We start from the raw sequence: 14,538 nt of genomic DNA, 5'->3' as shown, positions 1-14,538 counted from the left end.
ACCTTTAATCCCAACACTTGGGAGGCAGAGGCAGGTGGATCTCTGAGTTCTAGGACAGCCTGGTCTATGGAGTGAGTTCCAGGACAGCCAGGGCTACACAGAGAAACCTGAGGTTTTCACTTTGTAGCCCAGGCTGGCCTCAAACGCCAAGTGCTCTTCCTGCTTCAGCCACCAGAGTACTGGGATTAGCACATCCTCCTTGGTGCTTTGTATTGCTCTGAAGAGACGAAACCACACACACACCCCCTCTCTCTTTCGACAGGGTTTCTCTGTGTAACATCCCTAGCTGTCTTGGAACTTGCTTTGTAGCCCAGGCTGGCCTCAAATTCACAAGATCCACCTGCCTCTGCATCCAGAGTACTTGGATTAAATGCCTGGCTGGTTTTGCTTTTTCAAGACTGGGTTTCTCTTGAAAAAGCCCTGGCTGTCCTGGAACTCGCTTTGTGGATCAAACTGGCCTCCAACTTACAGAGATCTGGGATTAAACCCCAGCATTGAGCCACCACACCTGGCATATTATGACTTTTCAAAATTGAAAAGACATCTCTTGTTTCTAGAAAGTTAACAAATGGTGCTCCTGAGACATATAATAGCAACATATTTGAGTTCTGAGGATAAAGAAAAACTCTGGGCAGATGAGAGTTCAGCAGGTAAAAGTGCTTGGGACACAATCTAAGTTCTATTCCCCAAAGCCAAGATGGAAGCGAAAACTGACTTCCAGAAGTTGTCCTCTGACCCCCACGTGCCTGCCAGGGTACACCCACTCTTTCTCAAAAACTCATCAATAATAATTTTTGAAAGGATAAGACACACTCTTAAAAGCATGAGGCAAAGCACTTGCTTTAAACTGATAAACCAGCTCTGCCACCATTTCCAGTGAGAAGACAATGAGATAAGGATGGAAGATGAGAAGAATTCTGTGAACAGGAAGAGTCTATGAATGCATTTTCACATAGGTCAGATGTTTAGAAGAACTGTCCTCCTAGAAATTGGCCATGTGACAGATGGGGCCAAGGAAGGAATAGAAAATTCAGAGCCTAAATACTGCCAATGACATTGAGACCAAATAAACAGAATGGGCAGAGGCAAAAAATAACTTTTTTTTTTTCCTTTTCAAGACAGGGTTTCTCTGTGTAGCCCTGGCTGTCCTGGGGCTATCTATAGACCAGGCTGCCTCTGCCTCCCAAGTGCTGGGATTAAAGGCATGCAGCATCATTGTCCAGCCAAAAAACAACTTAAAAAGAGGGTGTGTGCCGGTGCATACCTTTAGACCCAGGACTTGGGAGGAGGCAGAGGCAAGTAGATCTCTGTGAGTTTAAGGCCAGAGTTCTAGGACAGCCAGAGCTGTTACACAGAGAAGCTCTATCTGGGGGGGATGGGGGTCTGTGTGGTGCTGGGTGGAGCCGAGATTCTTATACATACTAGGTTAACTATCCCTGAATCACACCATCCTCTCCTAGTGCTCCAGAGGCAGAGGGAAAGCAGAGCTCTGATTTCAGGAACATGGTGAATACATAGTGAATTTAGGGGACCAGGCAGCCAGGGCTACCCAGTGAGAACCTGTCTTAAAAAACAAAAACCCTTACCATAGCTCCTCAAAATATACTTAATTGTGTGTCAATCAAAATTCTCTCCTGCCTGGCATGGTGGCACACACCTTTAATCCTGGCAGCCTGGTCTACATAGTGAGTTCCAGGACAGCCAAGCTCTGTAGAGAGACCCTGCCTCAAACCTTTTTTTTAAAAAAACAGAACATTTCTCTTGGGAGAATCTCCCCATCTTCCACCCTTTTCTTGTTGTCTGCTCATTGAAATGGTAGCAAAATGGGGCTCATCGGGTAAAGCAAGTGTGACATGCAGCAGGCACATTACCTCTCTGACTGGAAAAAAACAAATTTACCTCACGGTATGGTAGTCACAGCCAGGAGGACCACTACAAGTTCCATGACGTGCTAGTTTACAGAGTTCTAGAATATAAAACTGATTTGTCATTGACTAATAAGTGTGAAATAGGAACTTTAATACATTTAAAGGCAATCATTAGAACTGAAAACAGGCATTCATTAAAGTCATCATAGATAATAAAAACAATTATAGAAAAAAAGAAAAAAGATAAAAACTATGACATAGGATGACTGAAGGCCAAACTTATCAGGTATCACAACAGATATGAATTATATCTCATGCCAGCCTTTTGCTGAAGTCTGGGCCTAGCTTGCGTCCCCATCCTGATGAAGCCAAGGCCATAGTTCAAGGCGGACTGCTTCCTCAGGCAGTCTTTCTGCGCGGCTGGCAGTCACTGCAGTATACTCCACGTGCGCTTGCCAAGGAAGGTGTCGATCTGAGTCAAGATGAAGTATTCACACCACTCAGCCTCTCTGGGATGGGGAACGGGCTTGTTAGTTTTACACCAGGCACGAGCACAAGGTGAAAACGTTCAACCCCACTGGAGTATAAAATACATATTTCCTGTAGCGCCAAGTTTTAAATTGGTCGGTGTATTGACTCTTTCCTCCAGCGATAAGGTAACCACAGGTGCCTTCACACCCCGAACGCACATTGCCGGTTTGAAGAATCTTAAGTGTTTGTTTTTCCTTAAATTTTTATATTCTGTGTATGGTTGTTCCGACCGCATATTTGTGCAGCACCCGCGGAGGCCCGAAGAAGGTGTGGGATCCCTTGGAACTAGTCACCATGAGTGCTGGGAATTAATCCATGGGGTTAGTTAATGGGGTCCGGTGGAAGAACAGCCAGGGCTTTTGACCACCGAGTCGTCTCTCCAGCCCGATTTGAAGGTTTTAGGACGGCTGCACCACGAATAGCCGGTGCAGGAGTTGAATCAGAGTCCAAGTGGGGTTGTCCCCAAACCAAAGGGCTCATACTCTTTGTTCAAGATGTGGGATTCAGAGAGACTAGGAACATGCTGGAGTTGTTGGAGAGCGGAAACTAGGGGCTGACACCAAGAATTTGGTACAGTGGTGAAAACGGACTGAGGCCGGAATATCTGTGCCACCCAGCCTGTGGGGCAGGCGGGCCAGCGCTCAGCGACCAAAGGGGTTAAGGCACCGAGTCCCGCCCCCGTCCAGGATTGGTGGCTCCAGGGGGCGTGGTCGGAGGGCGGGCTCGCGTTTGCCGCAGCCGCTGGTGGGCGGGCCGGGCGCGGGGCGGGAGGGGCCAAGAGCAGAGCCGGGCCGCGCCGCGAGCCCAGCGGGGCGGGCTTCGGGCTGCGCCAGAGAGCGGGGCAGCTGTCGCTGGTGTCTCAGCCTCTGCGCCGGACTCTGAGGCAGTGAGTAAGTGATACAGGCCTGCCGGGGCGCCCCTCCAGGTTCTCCCTCGGGTCACCATGCCCGCTGCATCGCGTGCCGCTTCTAGTCGGTGGGAAGCTGGGGAGGGGGCGCGTCCCGCTGCTAGGGTACCGGGAGTTGGGGAATGAGGCCGATGATGTCATGGACGCTTCACCCAGCGGGGGTGGGGGGGTGGCGGCCGGAGGGGGTGCGGCCCGGATTATGTCACCTCTTCTCTCTGCACCCCGCCCCCCCTCCTGGGCCACGCGCGTTGATGGGGACCCAGGGAGATTTGGGTGGAATTTCTCCAACCGCAGGGACCTCTGTGGCACCTTTGCAGAGGATTTGTGGCTGGGGTCTATGTGCTAGGAATGGCGACCCTTCCCCCCACACACACTCTGACACACATGCACAGCAGAGGCAGGCTCCTGTGTGAGCGGGTGGGTGGGGGTGTGCTGTCGTTACCCTCAGCCCCTAAGCATCGGCTTCATCAGAGCTGGGATCCAGGGGATGGGCCTCCTCCCCTGCAGGTGCCCACGTTCCCAAGGAAAGATGCATCTCCTCTCATACATCCCAACCAAGAAGTTCTGCTCCCTGAATCCCTTCCCTTAATCCTTCCTGGAAGCCTTTCCTGGTTCCTCTGTCTGAATTCATTTCCTATTTGCATTGCTCATCACCAACATTCCCACATGCATTTGCCTTGCATTTTCTTGATGTCAGGGCCCAGAGACCCCCTAAAGACATCTTTTATGGCCTGAGGTAACACCGGCCTCCTTGGGGAAGCTACACAGTGAAATCTCCCTGGGGCATCCTGAGCTAAGTGCTCCAAGACCCCTGGGGTATCAAGGATGCCAGGCTGAGAAGCAGTATTTGGACTGGTTCCAGAGGAATATAGCATGGGCAGAGAGCTGAGAGTAGGTTGTAGGTGGAGTGAAGAGCTCGTGTCAGGAGAAATATAGGATGGCTATCGGGAGAGGCCTTAAGGACTCTGCTACAAGCTCTACTTGGTTGTGGGTGCCAGAAAGAAGAATATCAGGCAGTTGACACATAATACGGTTCCTTCTTTAAACTGCTGTAAGATAGGTGTGAGAATCTGAGGTGGAATCATCTGCATGAGGTTCCATTCCCATCAGCTGAGCTGTGATTTACACCTGGAGCTGATGCTGCAAGAACCCTATTGCCCGGCTCATGGAAGGGTTTATTAGCCAGAGTCCATCTGGCCCCCTTGACTACTAATGTTGTAATATCACAGACACTGAGGGTTGATGGAACCAAAACAGAGACAGGCTCAGGCAACAGGCTATCATCCCAGAGTGATGCTGTTCAACTGCCCTTGCAGATTACAGTTCCCTCGGAGGCCAGTCCAGGCGCCTGGCCTACAGAGGGAGCTCAGCCCTGCCTCTCTCAGACTCTGTTCCTACTTACTTACCAGGGAACTATATTCCACTCCTTGTCCTTCCTCTACTAGGGTTTTGAGGAAAGAGTTTGCTGGAGCTCAAGGTTGGAAGAGGCAGGGGATAGGAAGTAGTTACAAGGGGTTGACTATGACAGGTTAGAATCATGGCAAGGAACTCTGGGAGCTGCCTACCAGTTGACTCGGAGCAGTCCTCATGTACAGCATGAGAAGGGGGTGGCTCAGGACAACGTCTAGGACCCTAAGCATCTGAATTTGACGAGGATCCACTCTCGAGGAGGAGTGAAGCAGAGTGGCAGATGACCACCCCCAAACTATGGTCTGATCTCAGGAGGAGTGCACTTGGCAGTTCTTTATAAAGCATCTTCCCAAACCTTCATTACGTTATCCCCTGTCACTCAAAATCAACACGGTTGCTCGCTCCTGTGTGTGTTCCTTCCTCCACCCGGCCTCTGGTGCAGCTCCCTTCCTGGTCCTCTGCCTGTATCTCACTAGTGGCGTCAGCCTTCAGTGTTTCTATCACATCTGTAATTCCTATCAAAATTGTGGCTTTTGGTGAAGTGCATGTGTGCATACACACAGAGGGGTGATGGGGGTCCTGCTCCATCCCTCTCTGCCTTATTTCCTCGAGCCATGATCTCTCACTGAACCCAGAGTTAGGCTGGCAGCCAGCCGATCTCAGTGCTCCTCCATTCTCTGCCCTCCACAGTGCTGGGGTTACGGGCGCGGGCTCAGACACAGCTGGCTTGTGTGACTGCTGGGGATTCAAATTCCGGTTCTCATGCTCCCGCAGCAGACCCTCCTGCTCACGGAGCCATCTCCCTGGCCTGTGGTTTTATTATTGTGTTTCCCATTTGTGTTTTTGAGACAGGATCTAATGAAGCCTGGTCTGGGCTCAAACTCAGTATGTATTCAAGGCAGACCTCGAACTCTTGATTCTCCTGCCTCTGTGCCACCATGGAAAGTTTTCAGGGTTAATTTTAAAAGAGAAAGGGAAAGCCCTTTGATTTCAAACTTTAAGTGAGGGCCTCTACTGTCCTCTTCCTCCCCAGCCATTTTTTTCTCTCTCTGAGATAGGGTTTTCCTGTGTAACCCTGGCTGTCCTGGAACTTGCTCTGTAGAGCAGGCTGGCCTCAAATTCATAGAGATCTGTCTGCCTCTGCCTCCCGAGTGCTGGATTCCACAGGAGTCACAGACAGCTGTGGGCTGCCACGTGGGTGCTGGGAATTGAAGCCGGGTTCTCTGGAAGAGCAGCCAGTGCTCTTAACCGCTGAGCCATCTCTCCAGCTCCACTCTGGCCTCTTTTCACAGAGGATTCAGCTGTCTCCTCTCAGCACCTTTCCATCCCTGTGCTCTGTCTGCTTTTGCTTTGCACCGGTTTCTAAAACCGTTTTGACATCGTCACCAGTCATGTTTTCAGCTGCTAAATCTGGGCCACACTTCAATTCCAGTTTCCCTTCTGGACTCTTTCTTCTTTTCAACACTAGAAACTGCCCCTGTATTCTCTTTCCCTTTTCCCTCCCTCCCTCCCTCCCTCCCTCCCTCCCTCCCTCCCTCCCTCCCTCCCTCCCTCCCTCCCTGTCTCTCATTTTGTTTTGCTTCTTTGTTTTTGTTTTAAGATGGACTCTCACTCTGTTCTCAGAGTTGTATCAAACTTCTGGGCTCAAGGGATTCCCCCCCCCCCCAAGTAGCTCAGGCTCAGGCTGCCCTGCAGCTCCCCCTGCCTGCATTTCTTCCTTCTCCTCTTCTTCCTGATTTTTCTAGACCAGGGTTTGAATCTAGGGTCTTGCACTTGCTAGGGAAGCAGTTGATCACCAATCACTTTTTTCTTTTTTAAGACAGGGTCTCACCAGATTGCTCAGGCTGGCCTTGAATTTGTGATCTTTGCTTCAGAATCCCGAGTAGAAGAGATTATGGGCCTGTGCCTCCAGGCTAGTTCGTGCCCCTCTTTTGAATCCCCTCCCCATTTTGGCTTTCGGGCCCAGTGTCTCTTGGACTTTTTCCTGCTCGCACACTACCTCCCAGACTTATGGGCCTCCACCACCCTTGCTGCTGGGCCCGCCCACACCACTCTGGGATGCTAACAGTCTCAGTCTTTCCACCCTGGAAGAGGTATCTTTGGGTCTTCTCAACAACACCTATTTCTCCAGAACAATCTCCCTCCCCCTGTCATGTTAATGATGTCACACCCACACCTGTGCCCGAGCCGCCTCTCATGTTCCCTCCACCTGAGCCCCAGCTGCATGAGGGTTTGCCAGTTCTTCCTGTAACCATGCCCAGGCTTCCTTCTTGGCTTCAAGCCTCAGGCCATTTGATTTTCACCCTGCCAGTCCCAGCTTTTCCCTGCATTGAACTCAGGGAGGATGAGAGAGTGGCCGATGCTTAGGGTAGGGGGGGGGTCTCCAGGCTGAGGGCTAGCAGGCTAGACTATCTCCCACGTGGAGACAGCAGGAGCCAGGGTAAGGCAAAAGAGGCTGAGGGCATAAATGTACAGAGGCCTCACTCTTGGGGTGGCGCACCTGTATATCCCACACTTCAGTGTTTCCCTAGGTGCTTCATGTGCACAAGACTCGTGTCAGCCTGCACGTGAGCACAGAACGGCCCAAAGGAGGAGGGTGGCAACCATGCTCTTTCCCGTGCCTCTAGGGATAGGCACTGAATGAATTTCTGCAATGTCGACGACCAGCTTGCTAGTGAACCTACCCGCTACCTAGAGCCACAGTGTAGACTGTGGCCAGAAGAAATTGAAGGGCACGTGTGTGGGCAGCCTCCCTCGGTTTGGAGCCTCACAAGAAGGAAGCAGCATCAGAATTAGGCATCTTGGAAGAAAGAGGTCTGCAGAGCATTCAGGGGAGCATGCATGGACCTCTTAACAGGGTGCCCTGCCTGCTCTCTGGGGTTTATAGGCCTGAAGAACATCCCTCTTTCATAACTGACACACACATTTGAGCTCTTAGAACCTCATGCCAGTGACCGGGATTTGCCTGGTCTCCCTGCCCACCTCTGTAATACAGCTCTCCGGGACAGGTGTTCCAAGGTGCCGGCTTGAGACAAAGGAACCAGGAAGCAAGCTAGGCCTCTTTGAGCGGGAGGCCTTGCTCCCCCTCCTGTGGGTAAGCTTTGAGGGAGAGAGCACACCCAACCGAACTGGCTCAGAGGACTTCATGGTCAACTGAACGGGGTCAAGGTCCAAAGGGAAAGGGGGGGTGAGGAGGAATGGCTAATCCAAGAACTCTTCCTGGTGGTACTGCATTCCTAGCAAGGTTCAGCAGGCATGGCATCCTCAGGGGTCATCATCACTGGTTGCGCAAGTCCCGCCCCTCCTTCACCCACCTGTGGGAACAGCCAGGAGGGAGGAGCTGGCTGCCTGTGTTCTGGTGTGGCTGCGTCCCTGGCCCCGGTCTCTGCCCGTTTAGGAACTGCTATGGAGTACTGATATAAGTGAGTGGGGCCCTCTGGGGCCAGGCCACCACGAGGCCACGTTAGGAAAACCTCCCTCCGGGAGGGCTCCCTTGCCACCTGCTGCAGCCGCAGCAGCCCGAGTCTGTCCGTCTGCATAACCACGGCGGCGGCCGCGCTGCGCCCACCGGCGACCTTGGCGCAGGCCGCAGCGGCAGCTCCGCCCACCCACCTCCAAGACTGGGCTTCTCTCCCTCGCCTGCCGCCTCCCGAGCGAGCGCCTGGCGCTCGGCAGCTCCGTTTTCAATTCTTCCCATTTCACAGAGGAGAAAACTGTAGTACGGGATGGCTTGGTCGGCTAGTCCAAAGGCACGGAGCTGCTTCGGGCCTAGCCCGGATTTCCAGAGTGAGCCACATGGCCCCTGCAGACCCGGCCTCGGAGGGTCCCAAGCTTGAGGACCCGCCGGCCCCCCACCTGTTTGAAAAGGTAAGGAGAGAAGTCTCGCCTGCAGTTAGCCTTCACCTTGTTTACCACCCCTGATTTGGGGGGGCGGGGGTTGCTGGGAAAGACCCGCACTGTCTGTCATCCTTTTTTGTGTAGGGTTATTTGTGTCTCTCCTTTGCCCTCTTAGAGTCAGGTACTGCTTTTCTCGACCAGTCCCGTCTTCCCAGCCCAGGAAGCTGGACTGTAGCAATCATGATCCGGGGTAAATTTAGTGAAAACTGAACTCTGGGAATTGCAGCGCCGTTAAGTCACTGAGTCTGGGAGGCTCGTGGGTGGAGTGGGGTGAAGGAGTGAGCCCCGCTGAGAAGGCATGTGCATGGTACCTTGGCACAAAGGCAGAGCTATTCCTTCATCTTGGAAGCCTGGTTATACTCTGGGGTCCGCTGTAAGGAACACAGAGATAAAGTCGGGCCCGGGCCGACTTGCTTGGGGCCGGGGGTGGATTCTGACCTCTCTACCTTCCCACTTGTGCCCACAGTGCCCTTCTGGCTTAGTCATGGCGAAGCTGGAGACGTTACCTGTGCGCGCGGATCCCGGGAGGGATCCTCTCCTGGCCTTTGCCCCCCGGCCTTCTGAGCTTGGACCCCCAGATCCCCGCCTGACCATGGGCAGTGTGGGTAGTGGGGTGACCCATGCCCAGGAGTTTCCTATGAAAAGCGTGGGCACTCGAACAGGGGGTGGGGGCAGCCAGGGCAGTTTCCCTGGTCCTAGAGGCGGTGGTAGCGGAGCCGGCCGGGAGAGACCTGGCCGCTACCCATCAGAGGACAAGGTTCTCGCCAACTCTCTCTACCTCAATGGCGAGCTGCGGGGCAGTGACCACACAGACGTCTGTGGTAATGTGGTGGGCAGCAGCGGGGGCAGCAGCAGCAGCGGGGCCAGCGACAAGGCCCCACCGCAGTATCGTGAACCCAACCACCCACCGAAGCTCCTGACCACCTCTGGCAAGCTAGACCAGGTTAGTCCCCGGGACCTGAGGGCCTCATAGCCTGGTTTAGAGTGTGTGTGTGTGGGGGGAGGGTAACTGAGCCAGGAGGTTAAGGTGGGGCTCCTTAGGGGGAATCTTGGGAGCCGGGATGAGAGCTATTGTGGGGAGTTCTGGAGTGCAATCCTGGGGCTGAGTCTCTCTTGTGGATCCAGGACAGAGATGGCTTGTGGGAGACTTGAGGTGGAGCCTCAGATGGGGAGACTCGGTGAGATCTAGCAGAGGCAGGAGGTGGTTCTCGAACAAGTCTTGGACATAAGGAAGGGGAGGGGCCAAGGATAAGGTCTCAGTCTGATGCCTCTTCCCCCCTTCCTTTTACGCAGTGCTCAGAGCCACTCGTTCGGCCATCAGCCTTCAAACCTGTTGTACCCAAGAACTTTCATTCCATGCAGAACTTGTGTCCTCCACAGACCAATGGGACCCCCGAGGGGCGACAGGGCCCCGCTGGCCTCAAGGGCGGACTGGACAAGTCTCGGACCATGACCCCCGCGGGTGGGAGTGGGGGTGGCCTCTCAGACTCAGGCCGGAACTCACTCACAAGCCTGCCTACCTATAGTTCCAGCTATAGCCAGCATCTGGCACCCCTCAGTGCTTCCACCAGCCACATCAACCGGATTGGCACTGCTGGCTATAGCAGCGGCAGCAGTGGTGGGGGGTCAGGCTACCAAGATCTGGGGACCTCCGACAGCGGGCGGGCCTCCAGTAAGAGCGGGTCGTCATCATCCATGGGGCGGTCAGGCCACCTGGGGTCTGGGGAGGGCGGAAGTGGGGGCCTGCCGTTCGCAGCCTGTTCACCACCCTCGCCCAGTGCACTGATCCAGGAGTTGGAGGAGCGCCTGTGGGAGAAGGAGCAGGAGGTAGCTGCCCTGCGGCGCAGCCTGGAGCAGAGCGAGGCAGCCGTGGCCCAGGTGCTGGAGGAGCGGCAGAAGGCCTGGGAGCGGGAGCTGGCGGAGCTCCGGCAGGGCTGCAGTGGGAAGCTGCAGCAGGTGGCGCGCCGCGCCCAGCGCGCCCAGCAGGGCCTCCAGCTGCAGGTGCTGCGGCTACAGCAGGACAAGAAGCAGCTGCAGGAGGAGGCGGCCCAGCTGATGAGGCAACGGGAAGAGCTAGAGGACAAGGTGGCCGCCTGCCAGAAGGAGCAGGCCGACTTCCTGCCCCGGATGGAGGAAACTAAGTGGGAGGTGCGGGCTGGGGGCTTAGATCTTTCTTCTCTGGCTCCCTTTCAACTTCTCTTTTTCTGGAGACCCCAGAGCAGCAACGTACTGATGTGTAGTGGGAGGGAAGTCGGGAAGGGAGTAGGGCCGAATCAGTTCAGAGTGGCCATGAGACTAGAGACTGCCCTCGGACTGTGTCAGATGAGACGCTTCTGTCCGGAGTAAGGCAGGGAGCCCCCGGTGGGCTGAGCCTGAGTCCGGGGGAAGCTCCGTGCCTCCGGAGCTAGATCTGGGAGCTGGGTTGAGATGAGCCCTTACTCCCTCGGCTCCGCCTTTACCCTGGCTTCTGCTTCTGCCTGTCCCTGTCCAGGTGTGCCAGAAGGCCGGGGAGATTTCCCTCCTGAAGCAGCAACTCAAGGACTCGCAGGCCGATGTGTCGCAGAAGTTGAGTGAGATCGTGGGGCTGCGCTCACAACTTCGGGAGGGAAGAGCCTCCCTCCGGGAGAAGGAGGAACAGCTGCTCAGCTTGAGGGACTCCTTCGGCAGCAAACAGGCCAGCCTGGAGCTGAGTGAAGGCGAGCTGCCCACTGCCTGCCTCAAGCCTGCACTGACCCCCGTGGACCTGGCCGAGCCACAGGAGGCACTGGCCTCCTGTGAGAGTGATGAGGCCAAGATGCGCCGGCAGGCTGGGGTGGCAGCTGCGGCTTCCCTGGTTTCTGTCGATGGGGAGGTGGATGCTGGGGGAGAGGGTGGGACGCGAGCCCTGCGCAGGGAGGTGGGGAGACTGCAGGCTGAGCTGGCTGCTGAGCGGCGTGCCCGGGAGCGCCAGGGTGCCAGCTTTGCAGAGGAGCGCCGGGTGTGGTTGGAGGAGAAGGAGAAGGTCATCGAGTACCAGAAACAGCTCCAGCTGAGTTATGTGGAGATGTACCAGCGCAACCAGCAGCTGGAGCGGCGGCTTCGGGAGCGTGGGGCAGCAGGGGGTGCCAGCACGCCTACTCCCCAGCATGGTGAGGAGAAGAAAGCCTGGACCCCCTCCCGCCTCGAGCGCATCGAGTCCACAGAAATCTGATTCTCTATCTGCGTGCACAACCTTCTGACAAGTGCCCTGTCTGAAGGTCGGAGTCACCAATGTTCCCTTCCATTCATTTCCCTTCCCATGTGTGCTGCATATCCCCAGACCAAAGAGGTTCTCAAAGCAGCTGTGACCAGCCCCCTTCCCCCCCAGTCCATGCAGCTCCAGCACTGCCTTTGTGGGGAGCCACTCCAGACCCTCCTGCCAAGGAGAGCGTCGGGGAGGGCAGAGTGCATGGCGGGTGAGGTCCCAGGTACAGGGAGCATGCTCCTTATTCTGGAAAGCCTCTCATTGGAGATGGAGGCAGGCTTGAATTGCCAGGAAGTACCCTAGCCCCCTTCCCGGATCTTGGGCCACTGCTGCTGGCCACCTTGTGTCCAGTGCTACCGTCTGTGCTCTCCTAGGCCACACAGCCTGAAGGAGCCTGCGCGGGTCTACCAATGCCGACAGACCCTAGGCTCCTGGTCTCTCTCCTTCATGTGGTGTTCTCCTTCCCCAGGCAGATTAGCAGGAGAAGTAGGAGCAGATGGCCTGCCTGTGGTTGAGAGGGCTACCTGCCCAACCCCTCCCCCAGCAAGGTATCTTTGGCTCAGGCCTTAGAGCCTGGACTAGTCCTGAGCATGTGCCCCTCTGTGTATATTGAGGGAGGTGAGAGTCGGGGCTGGAAGCGCAGTACCCAGGGGAGACCTGCCTTCCTATTCTTGGAAAGGGTCGCCTAGAGGCCTCTCAGCCCCACCCTCACCCTCTGGCCAGGATCCTACAAGGCTATATCCCCTGCTGCTTGGTGACCGTCCCCAGGGTCACTGTTCAGCTCTAACGATAGCTATGAAGTGCTACCTGCCTCTTAGGTATTTTGTTCACCCCATTTCTGAGCTCAGATGGATGTCTGATGTCTTCCTGTGTTTTCCCTCACTGTCTCCACCAGCCTCCTGCTTTCACGCTCCCATCACCTTCCCAGGCTGCCTTTTCCTCCGAGTCTCACCTTTGCTCCCGGCAGAGAGCCCAGCTCGACTCTGGGTGCCCTGCTCACTTCTCAGACCCCACTGGCCCAAGTCTGAGCCTGGGCCCCTTGTTTGAGGGGCCAGTCAGGGTTGGATGTGACTGTCCCTGAAGAACAAGGCTAACCTTTGAGGATCACTGACCCTCGGGTTGCTTGCCAGACTCTTGAGTTGGCTTATTTGTCCGGGCAGGGATGGCTGGCATGGGTTGGGACAGTCAAGGTCACTCACTTCCTTATCTAGAATCTCTCAGAGTCTCTCTCCCCAAGACAGGCAGGGAAATTCTAATTTCTCTTTTAAGAAAGTAAAATTTCCAATTCACCAGCAATAACAATCAGAGGAGACTTGGCCCTCAGTCCTTGTATTTCTCTTTTTCACTCCCTCTTCCTGCCCCAAGATGAACTTTTGGGGTCCGGATGGAGAGGGTTGGTATCTACTGTGAGCAAGTCCCCAACCCCTGACCAGCCTCCTCCCATGACTGGTGACTGTTCAACACGCTGTGTACCGCCCACAAAAACAGGAGTGACCTCTTGGTGCCCTCCGGCCCTTTGCACAGCTCCTTCTGGGTGGTCCTCAACGGGTTTTTGACCTTGATTGGAGGCCACTCTGGCAACCACTGCCCATTCCTCTAATCCTTCACTGTACCTGCTCCAGAGCCTGAGCCTGGTCCACAGGGACTGGGAGAAGGCATTAACACAAAACAAAACAGAGATGGGGGGAGAAAAAAAATGAACAGCTTTGGAATGTCCAACCACAAAATAAATTATATATAAATATATAAATATATATATATATATATCTACCATATGTGATGGAAAGACTTTTCATTTTCCGTTCCCAAAGAAATAAAATGGAGAAAGCCTCTTAAATGGCATTCTGTGGCCAGCTTGTATTTTTGCAAGTATGGGAGGTAAAGTTTGGGGGTGCAGGCAAAGCTGGAACAAACATTCTCTGGAGGAGGCATGGGACAGGAGGAACTCATTGTGCTACGCAAGGAGATTGGCTCAAAGCTCAAGTCTTCCATGTTTGGCCAGGAGTCATGGTTCACCTTTCCTACCAATGGGGCGTGGGAGCGGAGGAGGCTTCCTCTCCAGCTCAGGCTGTTAGCAGTGCTACCAGCTGGCTCTGGCTCAGAAGCTGTACACTATGCTGCTGTCCAGAAGGCAGGTGAGATGGGACAGCTAGGTGCAGCCTGCAGCCACTTAAAACACTTAAGTCACAGTGAGTAGCATAGAATCACAGAATGGGTTTTCAATTAATGACAAAGAGACCCATGTATGCTGTAAGTAGTGACCTGTCCTTTATGGTAATTCCTTCAGTCCTCACAATGCCTCGTAGTTTAAAAAATTTTTTTTCTGTAAGCATTGCAACTAGATCTACACTTTTTTTTTTCTTTTGGTTTTTCAAGACAGTGTTTCTCTGTGTAGCTTTGGCACCTTTCCTGGAACTCACTCCATAGCCCAGGTTGGCCTTGAACTCACAGAGATCCACCTGCCTCTGCCTCCCGAGTGCTGGGATTAAAGATGTGCGCCACCACCGCCCAGCTAGATCTACACTTTTACAGAGTGGTTTGTTTTCCCTTCACCCAATAACTCTAGATATAGGTGTTACAGATTCTGGTTCCTTGTGGATCTAGAGCAGTAGTTCTCAACCTGTGGGTCGCAACCTCTTGCAGTCAAACAACCCTTTCATAGGGGTAGCATATCAGATATTTACATTACGATTCATAACAGT

The 14,538-nt window shown here is 54.3% G+C and overlaps 1 protein-coding gene across 5 annotated transcripts; it reads left to right on the top strand.

Annotated features, from left to right (window-relative positions):
• Positions 1-3,166: 3,166 nt before the first annotated feature.
• On the top strand, positions 3,167-13,611 carry Lzts3 (leucine zipper tumor suppressor family member 3). Of its 5 annotated transcripts, none has more exons than XM_016003018.3 (5): positions 3,167-3,289; positions 8,421-8,583; positions 9,080-9,556; positions 9,907-10,698; positions 11,105-13,611. In XM_016003018.3, exons 2-5 carry the CDS (start codon positions 8,512-8,514, stop codon positions 11,801-11,803), a joined length of 2,040 nt encoding a protein of 679 aa, XP_015858504.1. In that variant the 5' UTR covers positions 3,167-3,289; positions 8,421-8,511; the 3' UTR covers positions 11,804-13,611. The 5 variants fall into 5 exon arrangements, with proteins under 5 accessions (XP_015858504.1, XP_006984605.1, XP_076426765.1 ...); XM_006984543.4 differs by having other exon boundaries at positions 9,907-10,761; XM_076570650.1 differs by having other exon boundaries at positions 3,187-3,285; positions 9,907-10,761.
• The last annotated feature ends 927 nt before the right edge of the window (positions 13,612-14,538 follow it).

This window comes from Peromyscus maniculatus, chromosome 4 (genome assembly GCF_049852395.1).
Source record: "Peromyscus maniculatus bairdii isolate BWxNUB_F1_BW_parent chromosome 4, HU_Pman_BW_mat_3.1, whole genome shotgun sequence".
In the NCBI taxonomy this organism is placed as follows: domain Eukaryota; kingdom Metazoa; phylum Chordata; class Mammalia; order Rodentia; family Cricetidae; genus Peromyscus; species Peromyscus maniculatus.
Note: the sequence above shows the minus strand (reverse complement) of the source record. Positions and strands in the feature narration are given on the sequence as shown.

Excerpts from the sequence above, each read along its gene's own strand:
- Lzts3 (XM_006984543.4), top strand. The coding sequence starts at position 8,512 with ATGGCCCCTGCAGACCCGGCCTCGGAGGGTCCCAAGCTTGAGGACCCG. Across the intron at positions 8,584-9,079 it reads CCCCCCACCTGTTTGAAAAG|TGCCCTTCTGGCTTAGTCAT; the intron begins GTAAGGAGAGAA and ends TTGTGCCCACAG. Across the intron at positions 10,762-11,104 it reads TGGAGGAAACTAAGTGGGAG|GTGTGCCAGAAGGCCGGGGA; the intron begins GTGCGGGCTGGG and ends GTCCCTGTCCAG.